The 17778-nt window shown below is 41.7% G+C and overlaps 2 protein-coding genes across 2 annotated transcripts; both read right to left on the reverse strand.

The window, feature by feature from the left end:
• Positions 1 to 1746: 1746 nt before the first annotated feature.
• Osi6 (DUF1676 domain-containing protein Osi6) lies at positions 1747 to 3785 on the reverse strand. Its single transcript, XM_002058523.4, has 2 exons — positions 3529 to 3785; positions 1747 to 3188 (listed from the first exon to the last, which is right to left on the reverse strand). Exons 1-2 carry the CDS (start codon positions 3748 to 3750, stop codon positions 2472 to 2474), a joined length of 939 nt encoding a protein of 312 aa, XP_002058559.2. The 5' UTR covers positions 3751 to 3785; the 3' UTR covers positions 1747 to 2471.
• Positions 3786 to 12317: 8532 nt separating this feature from the next.
• Osi5 (Osiris 5) lies at positions 12318 to 13994 on the reverse strand. The gene is made up of 2 exons (XM_002058524.3): positions 13639 to 13994; positions 12318 to 12757 (listed from the first exon to the last, which is right to left on the reverse strand). The coding sequence occupies exons 1-2, from the start codon at positions 13979 to 13981 to the stop codon at positions 12468 to 12470; spliced, it is 633 nt and encodes a 210-aa protein (XP_002058560.1). The 5' UTR covers positions 13982 to 13994; the 3' UTR covers positions 12318 to 12467.
• Between the last annotated feature and the right edge of the window lie 3784 nt (positions 13995 to 17778).

A 17778-nucleotide genomic window follows, 5' to 3' on the forward strand; every position in this document is an offset into this window, starting at 1 on the left:
TGGAAAATCGGTCTGCTTTGTATCTACCCGAAGTTGGCTTGGTCAACGCCTCGTAATTTAATATAGTTATAAAAAAAACGAACACTAATGTAACTAGTCAATGGGATCGGAGACGTCTTCTCCCAGGCGTAACCCACGTCATAACTAAACTATAATACCCTCCCGAAGTGTATAGAAATGGCTAAAAAAATGTTAAATGCTAAACAAATCTAACAGCTTGCGATAAGATGGCCCAAATGAGCGAAGAGAGAAGCAAAAAAAAAAAAAAAAAAGAAATAAAATAAAAATAAAAAAAAAGAGCTACTAAATGCTCGAAAGGCAGTCGAAGAGTCAGTCGGCGACACATTAATTGCCGGCATTTGTCGGAAGAGTCGGAAGAAAGCCAAGTTAAGAGGCGGCAGTCGGTAAACGGCACGTTTGAGCAGCCGTCAGCCGTTGAGGGCAACAGCAAGCGCACAGCATCAACCGCCAGCCGTTGGACAGGGCCAAGTGCGCAGCCTCTTAACTGGGTCATATTCATAAGTAATGCGCCCAACAGTAGCAGCCGCGGCAGCAGCAATTGGCCCTAACTGTTGCCGTTGCCAACTGCAGTTAGCTAAACTTGCGTGGACCGCTGAGTTTTCTATACCCTGTATTTATAGTGAATGGGTGAATAGGTAAACTGGTCTTATGCAAACTTAAAAGGTTGTAGGAGACAACCTCGGATCTAGTAAAAATATATTTAATCTTGCTCAGCATGAACAGCTGAGTCAATCGAGTCGTCCATCGTTGTATCTCTCTCTCTCTCTCTCTCTCTCTCTCTCTCTAAAACTAAATATGCTGAGTCCTTGAGATTTTACATATATAAATTTCTAATATTGTTTATACTTTCTTCTACTATTTTCCAATATCGATAAATATCGATTATAACATTTCTTCTTATAAGCACAACTCGAGTATTATCTATAGCTATATATGCAAGACTTGGTACCTGGGCTAGTACACACAAATTAAGAAAATTTCCCTTTTCAAAAACCTGCCCAATTTTTAAAAAGTTTGAAAACACTCATTAATAAAAGCCTTAGCGCTTTGTGCTCTGTTAGTAGGTCCCCATATGATCGGACAATAGAGACCGAAGTTAACCAAGGTGCATTGGGCGTGGATAGGGTGTGAATATTTTTGGAAAATAGTTTAGGTTAGCTGCAGGGTATCTGCTAGTCGGGCACTGCCCACTCTTTGTTGGTTTCTTTTTGGATGCGTCTGGAACTTTCTTCGAATTGTTGTTTAGCACCTCACAACAAAGGCCGAGGGCGCGAATATAATAGCTGGCAGGTGCAAAATACGCGTCCATTGTGGCTGCCATTATTGTTGTTGCATTGAGCGACTGCCTTTGAATGAGCCCAAAATGCGCGTAACGAAATATTTGTTTTATTTTTTAGCAAATTGCTTTGTTGTATTCTTGGCAGAGAGAGCGAGAGCGAGAGGCGGCCGAGGAAAGTGCAGTGAAAATGAAGATTTAACCAGAAGAAGAAAAAGCACCGAAAATAAATATAAGTGGGTGAAATTTGTAGAAAACTTTTTCGATTTTTTGGGGCTGATAACAAAGAACGAAATGAAAGTTGAAGACGGGCCCAAAAGAAATGCAAATCGCCTGCCTTGAGCCAGACAAAGGTGCGTATGAGTGATGTCTGCATGCAAATGGCAAATGGAAAAGCGAAATGTTAAATGAGAGAAATATGGAATGAGAGAAATGAAAGAGCATTTAAATTGTAGATATTTTTCGGAATTATTATTTGATTCTTTGATGTAGCAGCATTTGTTAGAGTTTTCTTTTCGGTAAAAGTAGGAAAACACAGTTCGAGTTCGAGATACAGATACAGAAACAGATAGATAGATAGATGGATAGATAGATAGATAGATAGATAGATAGATAGACAGATACACAGATAGACAGATAGACAGATAGACAGATTAATGATAGATAGCTGAGGCCTTTGATTTATGGGCGCGACTAGTTTCAAGCATTTTGTGCACATAAATCAAAGCGAGCAGCCATGAAAATACAGTTAAGATACAGAGATACAGATGCAGATAGAGATACAGATACAGAGTGAAATTAGGTTTTGGGGTAGATGTTGGCTCTTGTTGTTGTTTTTGGTGTGCGTAGATGAAAAGTGAAGTTGTTGTTGTTGTTTGTGGTGGTGTGTGTGTGTGTAAATGTTTTCTCGGCCGTCTCGCGACGCTGAGAGTTTTGTTGTGGAAGGCACTTAATTGGTGTTGGGGGCCATCGGCCCGCTCTCTCGTTCACGTTTAGGTAAATAAATTAAAAAATAAATAATTTATAAATAAATATAAATATAGACATTAATGAAATGGTCATCATTTTCTCCTTCTCCTTCTTCTTCTTCGTCGTCTTCTTGTTCTTCTTCTTTTGTTTAGCAGCGAATGTTCTCTCTCCTTGTCAGCCATCGATTTGTGTGCGGTCTGTCACCTTACCGCCTGGTCTGCTTGTAGCCCTGGTAGGCGATGGTCTGGGCCACGGGCGAGCTGTAGGCGCCGTGCGTGTCCCAGCCAGAGTTGCCGCCCGAGGACCAGCCGCCGCTGGCAGCACCGCCGCCCGACGACCAACCACCGGAGCTGACCGCAGCCGTGCCGGAGCTCTTGCCGCCGAACAGGCCGCCGAGACCGCCGAGCAGACCGCCGCCGCCGCCGGAGCCGCCGAGGCGGCTGAGACCGCTGGATGCGCCGGCAGCCAGGGCCAGGAAGAAGGCGATCACGGAAACAACCAGGGCCTTCTTGGCCATGAAGAGCAGACCAAAGATGGCGCCAACGGCGAGCACGGCAACCTTAGCGCCGACGCCCAACAGGATGGGCAGGAACTTCTTCAGCAGCTTCTTCTTGCGGGTACGCGACTCCACGACCAGCTCACGCAGATCGGCCTTGATGTCATCGGGAATGGCGCGTGCGACGCTGCGGGCGGCATTGGCAAAGTTGAAGTTCAGCGAGCGTTCGGCAAAGAAGCTCTTCGCGTTGTCCATGAAATAGTTGCCCATCTCGGCGGTGCGTGCCTCCACGCTGGGCGCGGCCTCCACAGCGATGGAGTTGTCCAGCGATTTGCCCTGGCGTCCTTCATTGGCCTTGACCAATGAGACGCCGCCGAAGAGTTCGATTTGGGGATTGTCGAAGATGGACTTGGCCTTGCGGAAGAGCTGCAGGGAGAGAGACACGTGAGAGAAAGGGGAAGCACACATTAGCTAGTTCACAATAGTACAACTAATTAAACAATTATTAGCAACAATTATTGTTCATATTCCCAAAGTATGATTGGCACATAATTTCACTTCGCATCCTTTTGCGTGCATTGTAAATAGATTTAGATAGATTTTTTTTTTTTAATATTTCTTTTGCATTGTCTTAAGAAGACTTTCACTTGCAGGTTCATTGGTTCATCATCGATTTGTTGATGATATCATTTTCACTTTCACTTGATTATTGTTATTTGTTGTGCAATATTTAATCCTTGATGCTTGATTGTTAGTTAATCCGTACCGTGAGCTGGAGACACGAGATGGAGTCGGCTTCCAGGCATTTGGCAAATGCGCCGCTCTGCTCGTCGCTGGACGCCGCCGAAGCCGCCGCCACAGGATCGGCCGAGATGCCGGATGCTAAGAGCAGGACGCAAGCGCTGGCAATGAAGAACTTCATGGCTGTAATTCGGCTTTGAACTAAACTGATTTTCTTAGGCACCACCGAATTCACAGGTGTGTTCATTCGAATGGAACAAGCTGCGGTTTGATAATTTTTCGACGCTGTCAGGCTGTTTTTAAAGAGTTTCCAACCTAACGAACGCCTCGTCGCGGCATAACGTAAAATTATGTAAAAACTCCACACACACACACACGCATACGCAAAGAGCAAGAGCGAGAGAGAGCGACCCAGCACTTGGGCCCAGGCAGCGACGCCAGCAGAGAGGGCTTGAGTCGCCGCACACGTGCGGTTGCGCGAGAGCGCACTAGCAGCAGCAGCAGCAGCAGCAGCAGCATCTCAGCTCAGCTCAGCTCTGCTCTTAGAAGACGCGTTAGGTGAGCAGCGACGGCAACGCCAACGCTAAGTGCTCACGCGCTTTGGCTGCTGCTGCTTCCGCATTAAAGAAAGTCAACGGCGCAAGGGCTCGACGCGCTACGTCGGCGCAGCGTGAGAGCGTACGAGAAAGTTGCGCTTGTGGGCAAGAGAGCGAAAGAGCTTATGAGCCAGCGCCAAGGTTGTCTGTCGTTGGCTCGATCTCGCTCACGCAGCTCACATACACAAAGGCAGCTGCAAATGATTTGCTGCTGCTCATCTGCCTTCTGTCAGCAGCCTCCCCTCTCTCGCACACACACACACACACGCAGGCACGCTAAGAGCGACAGATTTGTGTGTATGCGTGTGCCTGCTGTAGCATTCTTCGTTGAGTTATTGTTATTGTTATTGCTAGTCGTGCGTGTTGTTGTTGTTGTTGCAGTCGTTGTTGTTGCAGTTGAAGCTACACAGATTACAACACATGAGGTGATAAACAGGTGCTGCGCAGCGCTTATGCTCCCCACCAACCCGCCTGACCCCCATCACCCCAACAGTCACAACTAGTGTGTGCCATATTCTTCTTCTGCCTTTGTTAATTTTGAACGCTTTTTGTTGCTGTTGTTGTTGTTGTTGCTTTTTTTGGCCGCAAGAAATGAAAGTTGTGTGTATTATAATGTATTTTCATACTACTGTTACTCAGCTGCCCCCTGCCCCCGTCGAGCTGGACCCGTCTCCCGCTCTTGGCAGAGGAGCAGGGCAGGTGGGCGGTTCTTTTTTCTTGTTTATCGCATGTGCGCGCCTTGAAATTACTTTTTCATATTCGTGACTTCATAGTTGTCTGGTGAAAGAGGAGTGTGGGGCGGTCGGGGGGTGGGTTTTATTATGCAACATTAACTGAGATTCATATCACAATTGGCAGATAATTAAATTCAACAGGAGGGCAAATACCAAATGTTCCTATGCAAAGGGTCAGCTCGCAAAGAGTGAAACTGAATGATAAGCACGTTCTGCAGGTGAAAATAGCCCCCCCCCCTACTCCACCTTCCACTACCAGGCAACAGTCAGGGCACAATCAGATAAAAAGCTGACTGACTTTGCAATTGTGACACATTAGTCAACAATTTGAGCTCAGCAAAAGTGCAAATAAGCGCGCGCTTCAATTGCTCAAGTGAAATGAAAGAGAAATTACACGAAAAGCAAACAAAAACGGATATGAGCTCTGTCCGTCCCGCGATGATGTGCGATAGATGATGGAAGGTTTCCAGCTCTACAGACGGATAGATGGATGGATGGAAGGTTGGAGCATGGGCTGGTTGGTTGGCATGGCGTCAAAACCAAATTCACGCTTTGCGCGCTGCCGTTTAGCAGCAAAAGTCAACAATTGTTGCCTATTTTTTTTTTTTTTTTCTTCTTCGATTTATTTCTTCGGTGTCTTCCATTTCAAGGTGAATGCGAGCTGGGGACATACGAGACCCTGAGACACTATCAACTGTCAGGCGGATCTGCAGACTTATGAAACAGACTGAATCATTGTCATTATGCGCACACATTCCCTGGGCGGCATTCGGGGCGTATGTGTAATTTGCAGGCGCACACAGCCTAAACAGCTTTCGTCGCAGCAACAGGTGTGTGACGTCAACGGTGTAACGGTAAAAGTGTAAAGCGTTCGGACAGATTTCGTAACCGAAGCCAAATCGAAAATCGGGGCGCAGCAGCCCGGCCGAGAGAAAAGCAAACCAACACAAATCGGTTCATCTGCCAATGTTGAAATTTTCGATTTTCACCGTACGGCGATCGGCATACATTCAAATGCAAATGCGTGCAGCCACACGCGGATTGCCACACACACACACACACACACACACACATACGTGCACATCCGTTTAACAAAAATTTATGTTGGCTCACGCACAATCTGGCTAGTGTAAATGGCCAAGAGCTAACAGCCAATGGCCAAAATGCCACAAGCCACAAGCCACAAGCCTTAAGCCGTGGCCATTCATGCGAAAGGCAGCCGGCCAAGTGTCGAGCTTTGGGTTTTTATGAATGAATTTCGCTGTAGTTGCACGTTGGGCGTGGCTGCCCGCTCAACAGCTGCCACACGAGCTGCCACTACCGCGGCAACTGCCGCCCATGGCCAAGGCCCAATGCAGTCCAAAACAAACAAATTGCCAAATACAAGAAATAACCATAAATTTTCTGTCTGGCCGGTAACATTACATCAGCCACACACACACACTCACACTCTCGCACACACACACACACTCGCACACGCAGGCGTAAAATTAAGCCCAGGCTCAGCAACTTTTCAGTTAAGCTCCTCAGACATTTATCAGTTAAGCGCATTTAAAAGGATATTTAAATAAATGTAATTTGGCAACTGAAATTTTTACGTGTGTCGCTCGCAGATAATTCTTTCAGGCAACGATTTAAGTTCTGTACATATTTAATTTTATACTTATGATATCTGGCATTAAAATTGACATCTGGTTGGCTGCGTTGAAAAGCTTTAAAATACATTTATATTTTCTAGGTTTTTCATATAGTCCACATCTAAAAACTGAGTTGAATATTGGCCCAAAACGATTCTCTTTAACAATACAAGAAAAGTTGGGATGAAAAATCATATAAAATACAAAATTCGTAACCTTCCCTTTCAATTAACTAAATTAGTCATAAATAATAAATAATAAAAAGTAAATTATTAAGAATAAATAATAAAAAAATTAATAATTAATAATAACGCTCCATAAGGCTAAACAAAATAATTGATAACATAAAAAATCTACAAAAACTTTCTACAAATAGTTTGCATACGCTTTTAAGACGAGGTCTTACAACGAAGTACACTGCAGTACATTGAAAATGGATCTATATAGCTTAATTTTCCAATTAGTCCAATTTTGTTTTCCATTTTAAGCTCACTTCCAATTAAATGAATAGAATAGAAAAACGAATATTAAACGTTGTATTATATTCATTAATTGTCACCTTCTGCATTTGGTTACTTCTCAAGGCACTCTGACAAAAGCGTGAGAAGTTCTGGTCATAATGGACATAATTTCTCGATATATTTAAATTATTTTGGGGTAATCCTTATTCATATGTTAATTACGAGTGAAATCGGCTTCCTTCTGCGTTGACCAGCCCACTAAATCTGTCCCATTAGACAACTTTGTACACCTTTATCGCTTCAATTTTGTTCAACTATGTCTGGCATAAACCGTTTCGGGTCTACTGTGATGTTTCCAACAGACATTACAGGGTATTCAGCTGGGAGTCTTCTATTGCTCGTATAAAGTCATCTATTTTAAACGGCTATTAATGCTGATCAAGAATATATATACTTTGTGGGGTCGGAGATGCTTCCTTCCTCCTGTTACCCATTTCCAATGGGCTTAGGGTATAAATATGAATATATTCATCGTTCGACTTAACATACACAAGCAGCTGTCAACTGTGGGAGGTCTTTAAATTTAAATTTGTTTTGAGTTTGTTAAAGATACATTTAATCAGATCGAAATATTGAACACTTTCAATTTTTCGCTGCCACGCAGATGTTATCTGAATAGTTTGGATAGTTTTTACACCAAAAATAGACATACTTTTGAGATGTTCTCACTTTCATTTCGCTTGGCTCGCATTTTGTCTGAAAAGCCATTTGTTATGCGGTACGCTGGACTTTTACAGTTTTTGGCCCTGTTGCTGTTTCAACAAAGTATTTGAATTAAATTAAAGTTAAAATAAGCTTTTGGACGAGAAAGTTTTTTTTTTTTTTTTGGTTGTGCTTGTTGTTTGGTTAATTTGCATATACAACAAAAGCGACTGTTAGATACGAGGGGAAAATCTGTGCATCACAAAACTCTTGCGACTAATTAGAAAAGATTTTCGTCTCAGTTGGCGTCGATGTTTATCGGGGCCGCGCAATGCCGGGCCAAGGGGCTCCAAAGTTAACGGTGCCGTTAATGTACCGTGCGGCAACGACAACGGCAACAGGTAAATAGTTTCAGGTGCGATCAAATTGGTAGCACAATTTCTCATTGTTTGCTGACATCTTTCTTCAGCTGCCGCGTATTTTGCCAATCAATTGCCACAAAAACTCTCTGTGATTGAGTGTGTGTGTGTGTGTGTGTGTGTGTGTGTGTGTGTGTATGTCCAGACAGCAGAAAACATTTCATATATTTTGTTGATTTTGCATTAAATTTTTGTGCCGTTTGTTATTGAGGCCTCATGCAAAAAATATTTCTGGTACGCTATGTAGGTGTGTTTATATAAAATATGAAAAACAACAACAAGAACAACAACCACAAGCAAAACCAAAGCAACAAGAGAGCTCCAGCCAAGGAAGAGCAACAATAGCAGAAGCAAAAATTTAATGAATAAATAACAACAATTTCTCGGAGAAAGTCGTGGTCAGAAGCAAGCCATAGCAACGGATACACAATACCAAACAACAGATACAGATACAGATACAGATGCAGATACAGATACAGATACAGATACCAAAAATATACAAAGATACAATTTGCATTCAGCTGCCTCGAAAAAATGTTTGAACTGAAATCGGCGATGCTTCCATTGCGGAACCGCGCTCAATAAAGGAAAGTGAAACGAGATGATGCAATGAGGGATTCCATGGAATTCTGCGAATGCGCAGCACCTAAAATGTGAATTCATAAATATATCTAAATGAATATATATATATGAAAGAAACACAATTCAAGTGGAATTTATTGGTTTATAAAAAGCAATTCATAAACTGAAGAATATAAAATTTATCAGTCGATATATGCGTATATAATATTATGGCTGCAAGCAGAAAAAAATTATATAATAAATATAAATATATATTCTTTTGGCGCCCGGCTTAAAACAATAGCCCATGTCCACGGCTCAAGTTTGGGATTGACCCAAACGTAGCCCACGTCTTTGTCCAACTTTTTAATAACAAATTTAATTTTATAAATTTACATATTTTCATAGCCTGAATTTAATAAGGGCATAATGTTTTTGTGCAAATGCATGGGACCAACAGAAGGCGGCATCTCCAAGCTCTAAGAGTATATATATATATATATTTCTGATCGGGGGGAAGAGTTGAATCGATTTAGCTATGCCAACTACAAAGGCTAGACTTAAAATTTAAAAAGTTTATTGTCTTGTATCACATATCAGCTGTTGCAATATCGATATATATAGAGATATTTTGTTGTTAAGCATAAATTAAACAACTTATAAGCCTATTTACTAGACTTGGTATGCATGTTATATAGCATAAGCTGCTTAAATTCATTTCACTTATGGAGTACATCAGCCCACTTCCCCATAAGTAAACTTATTCTTAAAGGTATATTCTTGGCGTTTGGTATACACAAACTGTTAGGTGCTATGTTTTTGGCTTGAGTTTCATACAAAGCTCGGACTGTAAACAACATAGCTAACAATTGAAGACTGCATTTTCCATATATGAAGAAAATGAAGCACAGAAAATGAAGCACAGAGAGTTTTGATGGTGTGTATGTGGCTTGTGTGTATATATGTTTTGTATAGAAGGAAACTCAAATGTTTGCAAGGGCTGCTTGGCATTGGTTTCAGGGTATTACTTTAACATTTTGCACTCGTTCTTGGCACTAACAATAAATTAGCTTTGAAGCAAAAATATTTACAAAAACTTCAAAAAGTAATTAATACAAGCTATTATTTTAGAATGCATTTGAAAATATAAAAATAAAAGCTTTCGCTTTTGCCAGCTATAAGAAGCAGAAACAATAGAACTCCTCAATTTGTCAGCATAATTTGTCGTAGCATAGGGAAAGGCAATTAAAGCTCGATTAGGCCAAAACTAAGCTTGAGCCGCCTTAAACCAAGTTAATTTTAGGCTGGTATGCAGAATGTAGAGTATATTTTCAGACAACAAAAAAAGCATTACAAATTTTCTCAAGCCAAAAACTAAGAGCCCAACATCAAAGCGCCTACATGGCATATAAATATATAATTAAAAAAATTTCACAAGCCATAAACTTGGTTAATAAACTTTAATCTCATTCGCCTTTTATGTTCATTTGAATTGTAACCAAATTTGCATAATAATCAAAAAATAAATAAAATATAAAAGAAAAGAAAAGGCGAAAAATACGAGACAGACAGCTGCGAGCTGCTGACCTGATGCTGTGACAACAAAGTTCATAAAGAATTTGCGGTATTTGGGTTAAAAATTAATTTACATGTGAAACGGCAATGTGCTGGACACGGGCAGCAGCAGCAGCTCAGCTGTTGGTCAGCAGCAGGGGTCCAGGGTGGTGGGGGGGTCGGTGGGAGGGGGGGGGAGGTTAGCAGATGATTACCAGCAGCAGCAGCATCATTGAAAAGTGAAATTTGTGGCGGCAGAGAGACTGAAATGTAGGCTGCGTGACACTTTCAGTTAGCTTGGATGGTTCGGCTCTCGGTCATTTTCCAAGCTCATCGAACGACGATTAATCAGCTAATTTCTTTATGAACTTTCATTTACGCCGGCAGCAGCAGCCGTAGCCAGAGCAGCAGCCGGAGAAGCAGCAGCTGAGCTGGAGCCGGAGCAGCATTCAGACACGTTGCCATCATCAGTTCAGAGATTGTCAACTGACTCACGACTGTTTTGGCTGGCAGATTATGTGCAATAAAAAACAGCAACAACAACGAAAAAATCAAAAACCGAAATTTAGAAAATCAATTTCATTTCATTTCACGTGGACGCGGAATCGGAGGCTTACATAAAACGGCGGCAACTGCCTCGTAATCATATCATTTATATACATAGACAGGCGATATATGCATAGTGTAAACAACAATATTCGCTTTTATGAACTTATATTTTATAATTTAATTACACACGATGCAGACGCTAAACTGGCCAAAGTCGAACTCGAGCCAAGTCCAAACACAATGCGAGCTCGAAATGCGAACTCGTAAAAAGCCGTTTAAAAGGGAAAGTTAACTGCGGCCGGCGGACCGCAGCCAGTGCCAAGGTTCGAGGTGCGAGGTAGAGCATGTTGCGCTCAGGTATCCCTGCCGAGTGCTTAACGGGTTTTTCAAGTGCCCCGGCCCGGCCCGGCCCCGGCCGGACCGACCCGGCAGCGGCTTAAATTGATATTGTGTAACAGAACGCAGCGTGGCCAAAACAAAAATGTAGGTCTGTCATGGCCGTAATTTGTTGTTATTGCTGCCGCTGCTGCTGCTGTTGCTGTTGCTCGTGGCAATTGTTGCTGCTGCTGCTGTTGATCTCCAAAAAGAACCGTTGCGCTGCCAAAATATAGTGAAAGTTGCCCCGGACTACCGGCTGTGTATGCAAATCCAATATTCCGAATTCAACAGAAATTAAAATCTCAGATGAAATTCAAAACGGCGCCCAGAATCCAGCTAAGCCCAACCTTGTGCGTATCTGTTGCAGCTAAAGATAACAGATACCAGCGCATAAAACTATCTGACAAATTAATGACAAAAAGACAAACAATAAGCAGGACGGAACAAATGCGCGCTAAAGCCGACAACTGAATGCTCTAACAAAAGTGAAATGAATACCCTTTTAGATAAATTTAATACGTACAGTGTATACCCAAAAATATATTCCGTATTCCTGTAACATATTTTTGTACAGATGTATTTAAGAAAAGGCTAGAGATGAATTTCGGAAGTTTGAAGAAAAAATTGGATAACAAGATTGCCACGCTCTGGCTACATGGGAACAAGTTTTTCATACACTTTACTTACTTTTAAAAAAGAAAACTAATTTCTGGATATAGGGTATACATGTTAGAGCAGGCAACCCAAGCAAAGCGAGGGTATTCAACGATCTGTACATGATGATAGGCCAAAGATAACATAATTTACATATATTGTCAGAAGTATAATGTATATTTTTTAAAATACATATATTTTTTGGTCTAATCGTACATGTATTGTGCAGCCTTGAGATCACTTCAGAAATCTATTTTAAAAGCCATCCAGCATAATCGTTTAATAAATCTCGTTTTATATGTCAAATTGACAAACATAGTTGTTATGGCCGGCGAAAGGGTATCAAGGTAGGCACAACTACAGCTGAAGTGTGGCTGCTGTGAGTAGGTTGTTGGCTCGCTGTGGTTGTTGTTGCTGCTGGCAACACAATGCGAGCTGAACTGAAATAAACTTTCACCAATTTCATAAAGCAAAGAGCGAGCAGCAGCAGCAGCAGCCACAGCAGCAGCAGCAGCAGCAGCTGAGGTAAACAAGACAAAGCAATGTTGGCAACTGCGACTGCCGAACAAAGAACCAACAATGGCCACCCGGAGCCTGCCCCTGTTTGAAGTAATTAAACACGCTGCCCCGTTTGTTGCGTGCCATTTAAATTAAATACATATAAATTAGTTAAAGCTACAAATACAAAACAAATGCTCAAGTACATCAACCTGTAGCTCTCAGCGTTGCCAGGCCCTGTAGGCGAACGTGTTGCCTGCCTCACGGCGGCGCCTCTTGTGATGATGTCCCTCGCCGGTGACATATGAGATGCTGTGGCTGGACTCGTGTCCCTGCTGGGCGGCCGATTTCAGGCCCAGCATGCCGGCCATCATGAGCGCCACCATGGCTACGCCCAGCGCCTTCATGGCCAAGGCGCCAATGCCGCCCAGGCCCAGCACGGCCATCATTTTGCCAAACATCAGCGCCATGGCCAGCAGCAGGCCCTGTCCTTTGTCCTTCTTGCGTGCCTCTGCGTAATCGACAAAGATACATAGGAATTCATGAGTCTGAGCTGGCAACAGGGCATAACTCTGCGTATTCCGTGCCTAGACTCTAGCTCTGTACAATAAGCGCCTATTGTCTGGAATTTTTAAAGGCCAACCTTCAAGCGCGCCAAAGCTGCTGCTATAAATGTTGTATTGAATATATGACTGAAAAGCTGTAGAGCCGAAAATTAAATACCCTGACTGTCCAAAATCTTATTAAACGAAAATAATATCTATAATTTATCCGCTCTCTCTGATTAACTGCAACAAATGTACAGCTCGCAAAAGAGTCAAGTCTATGCCAAGTTTCATTCTATTTGAAACTTACAAGCTGCTTAAACTGATCTATCACGTACATTTATATACTCTCTGAACTCGAAGATGTCTTATCAAAGTAACCAGCTTTAAATTAAATCAATTTAAGTCTGGAACTTCCCTCTCTTATTAACCCTGAACCCAACCTCAAGCTGGGTGTTTTCTGTTCTAATATTTGTTTATCACATTTTCAAACAATATGCAAACTACATGCATTAAATGGAATTAAAAATTAAAAAATTAAATTGTTGCTTTTGCAAACTCGAATCCGTGCTGAATTCTGAGTTGAGGAAAATAAATGTTCACTTCGAGCTGTTGTTGTTTTTGCAGACTCGGTTACACATTATCTGAATATTTAATAATGCACTCAGCAAGTGTATCAAGAATAAGTTCTTAAGTTCGTAAACGCTTGTGCAACTTTTTGTGTGCCGGCCACAGTTTTGCAAAACTGTGCGGCAACAAGTGTCATAATCCTATTACGAACTTTGCCAGCAAATTGAACACGAAATGCAAATCACTTGCTTCACTTGTTACACTTGCCATGACCCACCTGCCACTTGGCCGCCGCCGCTTGGCTCGTCCAGCAGGTCGCCCAGCTTCAGGTTGAGCTCGTGCGTGCGCAAGTACGCGGACATGCTATCGAGGAGTGTGGCATCCATATCCGCGGAAGCAGTTGGCGGCGTTTCCAGTTCATTGTTGGGTACCGGAACTAGCTCCAGGCCACGCATTATAACCAGCGGCTGGTCGCTCTTGCTCAGATTGCGCAGCACATTCCGCACAGCCCGCTCGCCGCGGCAGAGCAGTGTGCCGGAGTCCTGGCTGCAGCTGTCCTGGCCCGGCTGGGCGCTGGCGAGGCACACGAGCAGGCACAGTGCACAGAGTGGACGACACATGTCGTTGAAGCGTTTGCGTATCAACTAAAAGCCTTGACAATGGCCTGGTCATATTTTATAGCCGACCAACTAACTATTCTGGGAGCGCTTTCCCAAGGCCAACAACGCACTCAAGCATATTCCGAAAGCGAATTGTCACAATTGAATTGAATTGAAGATGGAAAAAAAAAATTAAAACAATGGCTTCGAAAAAACATAACTAGTGGAAATGCTTTCAGTTTGCGTTTGCGTTTTTCGCGTTTGCATTGCAATTTTCTTCTTCACTGGCTGTTGCAATTTTCAATTTCCAATTTTCAACGGTCAGTTGGCCAGACAGCCGTGGGTTACGCTAGGCTGGGCTGGCGGCGGCGCCTTCACATGCCACATCAAAATAAATTCTCAACTGGTTTAGCCCCTCTTCATATTATACAAATTAGTGTGGCCCGAGAGTGCTACGGGTTTGTTTCTAACGTACACCCCATAGATCATCCGACACGGTTCCCACAATTGTCTAGTACCCGAGCCCGAGCCTAAACAGCTCTATTAGCCGTCCATACCAGAAGGGGGCCTAGAAAAGCGAAAGTTAACTCCAAATGTTGATTGCTGTGTCGAATGCGAGCCCAAAATGTCATTCAGTCAGTTTACAGTTCGGCTCATAAAGTTGACAATGTAAACTGAACCCGTGGCGACCTTTTTTCTTTGCCATCAAGTGTTCCACAGCCCAACTGTCGCCTGGCTCTGATCTGCGCTGATCTTCTTGATCTGCTTCATGTAGATAGTTTCATAAGCTTGGCCAACACCTTTCGACTATTTTGTAATATTTTGTATTAATCAAATTGACGTGACTTGAGTTCGTACAGCAACAGCCGCAGTCCATCAAAAGAAATCAGCAGCATCATGATCATCATCATCTTGATCATGATCACGATTATTAAATGATGATCGACGAAGCTGCGCACAAAAAGCAATAACTTTCACTCTCGATGTATTAATTTTTATATTTAACATATTGTTGTGCACTACCCACACACACACACACACACACACACACAGATAGAGACCTTTTTATTACTGGAAATTTGAAGCTCCTCATAACCAAAAAAATATATAAAAAAGGCAAGAATGAATGTTAGACTTCGGCACGTCGACCATTAAATACCCTTGCAAATTGTTGTAAATCATAAAAAAAGAATACATAAACTAATTTTTGAACCAAGGCGCTAAAAAAGTCCGATGTTAATAAGATGTTGATTATATGTGGGGGAGATAAAGCTAAGTGCCAGGTTCAAGATTTATGAAGGTTAATATATCTTTAAAATAACATTTTTTGTAATATTCGACCGATTCACATGTCAAAAAGAGATTTCGCCGAATTTCATCTGTATAGCCCAATATCAAGCAAGGTTTTCTAGCCAACACTTACTTTTCGAATAATCCGAATAGTTAGGAAATATATACTTTCCAAAATAAGTTCCCATGCAAAGTTTTATGACAATGTCTAAAACTTAGAGAATATTTTGCAAATAAACAGATAAAGGAACAGACGATCGATACAGACATATATAGGCAGACATGCATATATATATTTTAACAGAAAGCATTTTATATGTCATGACAAAGCTAGATACCCTCTATAAGGGTATACATATATTTATGTATTTATGTACTTGTACATATCTTTATAAATTGTATCCGCAACAAAAAACAAGTCAAGTCGCAACGTTATTGAACTGCGCTCGAGCCTCGCCGCATGTGAAGTCAACCAAAATTGATCTGAACTCGTTACGTTTGGATCTTTTTGTTGCTGTTGTTGCTGTTGACGGCAATAAAAAGAAAGTATCTACCGTTGGCATCCCAAGCAGCAGCAGCAGCAGCTGAAGCTGAAGCAGAGCAGCGGAACCCGTTGCTCTGTTACATGGAAAGCGCTTTGCCGCACCGATGTTCGATTCGATTCATTTTGAGTGCGACTCTTGTGACTTCATTCAGTATATATTGTTGTAGTTGGAATTGTTATTAGATCTGTATCGGCAACTTGTTATAATTGAATTGTTGTGCTGCATCATCATCATCCTCGTCATCCTCGTCATCAGCATCCTCATTACGCTTGAAGTATTCGTGCTTGCAATTGTATCTTTGCTTTGTATCCGAGTGATTGAGTGGCATTTGCAGCCAGCAGCCTGTTGCATCGTGGGTGGGTGGGGGCCCCCTCTCAAGTGCATGTGCCTAATGAGGCATCCATCACGCCGGAACACCCTATTAGACGGCATTAGACATTAGAGTGGATGAATCAAGCATCGCAAGAAAAGTTTCGTATTGTTGTAATCGGCTTTGTTTGATTCCTTGAGCAATATGCATGCATGGCTTCCTTTGATTAGATTGCAGCTTGTCGTTTGCTCGACTTCGCAATACCCTGTTCTCAATTTTAGACTTGTTCTTGTTCATTTTAATAAGTTTTGCTAAGAATTTCTGAATAACACTTTGATTTTGTTAATATCTCCCGATTGCGTGATACTCTGTACTCCCTTAAAATACTGCTTTGCAGTAGCAGCTGATTGTTATTATTGTTAATTCTGCACGACAACGAAATACCCTGTACCTTTCACCGTACACCAGTATCCTACTTTAACTATTACAATAGCTTTAGCGGCTTTTTCGATTAATGTGGATAGATAAGGCTTCCTTAAAATAAATCTTCAATTAGAGCTTACACCCTAGAGTTTATTTCAGATGTTACAGTAAAATCTTTCGTAACGAATACTCCTATTAGGCGCACATCGCTATATCGTAAACATTTTCTCTTCTACAATTATTTAGCTGGACTTTTAATTGGCGCTTGATTTGGGCAGTTACTGCTATTAAAATATTCCCCGACAGCATTTGTCTGCCCAAGAGTGTTTTCAGTGTACTCTGATTAGGTCTGTATTTTACCATATCTAATTTCTATTCACACTTATGAGATGATTGAAAGGAATATCTGCAGTAAATTAGCTAAGCACAAAGCCGTCTCTGGCTAAAGCTGCTCGAGAAAACGATACTCCGTAAGCTATTTAAGCATGTGGATTTTTACTTGTGCCTTGTAGGGGTTAAATCAGTTCAATTGGACTGTCTTCTCCTCAAATTGGCTCGGCAACTTTCGCTGTGAAAGAACGCATTCCAATAAAGTAGCCTTTATTGTTGGTTTTGCACATTAAAATTTATTTACCAGAAAGTTTGCCTACGCAATAAAATTCGTCTAGTCAATGCCTTCTGTGCATTGTTCTTTTTAAATTAATTTTTTAACTTTCTTAACCATGTTCCTGACCTTTCTCTCCCCTTTGGCACTTGTTATCGTTCAGTTGCTGTCTAAGTTTTTTGCTTTTCTTGCGACTCCTTTTTTCTCTTTTGATTGCACTTGATAAATAATCGTTGTTTATTTTCCTATCTATTCTGCATTTGGGCTGGATAAACAACCTTCTTATCTTTTGTTTACAAATTTGTTGTTGTTGTCTGGCATCAGATTTGGTTCAAGTTCTTTATTTCTTTGTAAACTACTTCCTGAGTGAACTAGTCTTAAGTTTTAATGTAAACTGTTTGCGCCTACGTATGTTTTTTTTTTTTCATTTTTTATGCTTGACTTTCTTTTTTTACCATTTAACTTTGCCTTGAATTTACATATATTCATGAAATTTGCTCTCAGTCAGACAGAATTCTGAGAAATCACATACTTGGGGCTACTTAAGCTGCGTCTGTTAACTTTTTCGCTGTAAGGTTCAGATAAACATAACATATAAAGTTACATTTGGCAGCGTTTGATGTGATATTTACACTGTTTGCATTGG

The sequence above is a fragment of the Drosophila virilis genome, chromosome 2, assembly GCF_030788295.1.
Source record: "Drosophila virilis strain 15010-1051.87 chromosome 2, Dvir_AGI_RSII-ME, whole genome shotgun sequence".
In the NCBI taxonomy this organism is placed as follows: Eukaryota; Metazoa; Arthropoda; class Insecta; order Diptera; family Drosophilidae; genus Drosophila; species Drosophila virilis.

Bases quoted from the DNA above. Each gene is read 5' to 3' on its own strand.
- Osi5 (XM_002058524.3), bottom strand. From the start codon at position 13,981: ATGTGTCGTCCACTCTGTGCACTGTGCCTGCTCGTGTGCCTCGCCAGC. The intron at 12,758-13,638 runs GTGGGTCATGGC...TCGATTACGCAG, and splicing joins CGGCGGCGGCCAAGTGGCAG to AGGCACGCAAGAAGGACAAA.
- Osi6 (XM_002058523.4), bottom strand. From the start codon at position 3,750: ATGAACACACCTGTGAATTCGGTGGTGCCTAAGAAAATCAGTTTAGTT. The intron at 3,189-3,528 runs GTACGGATTAAC...CTCTCCCTGCAG, and splicing joins TCTCGTGTCTCCAGCTCACG to CTCTTCCGCAAGGCCAAGTC.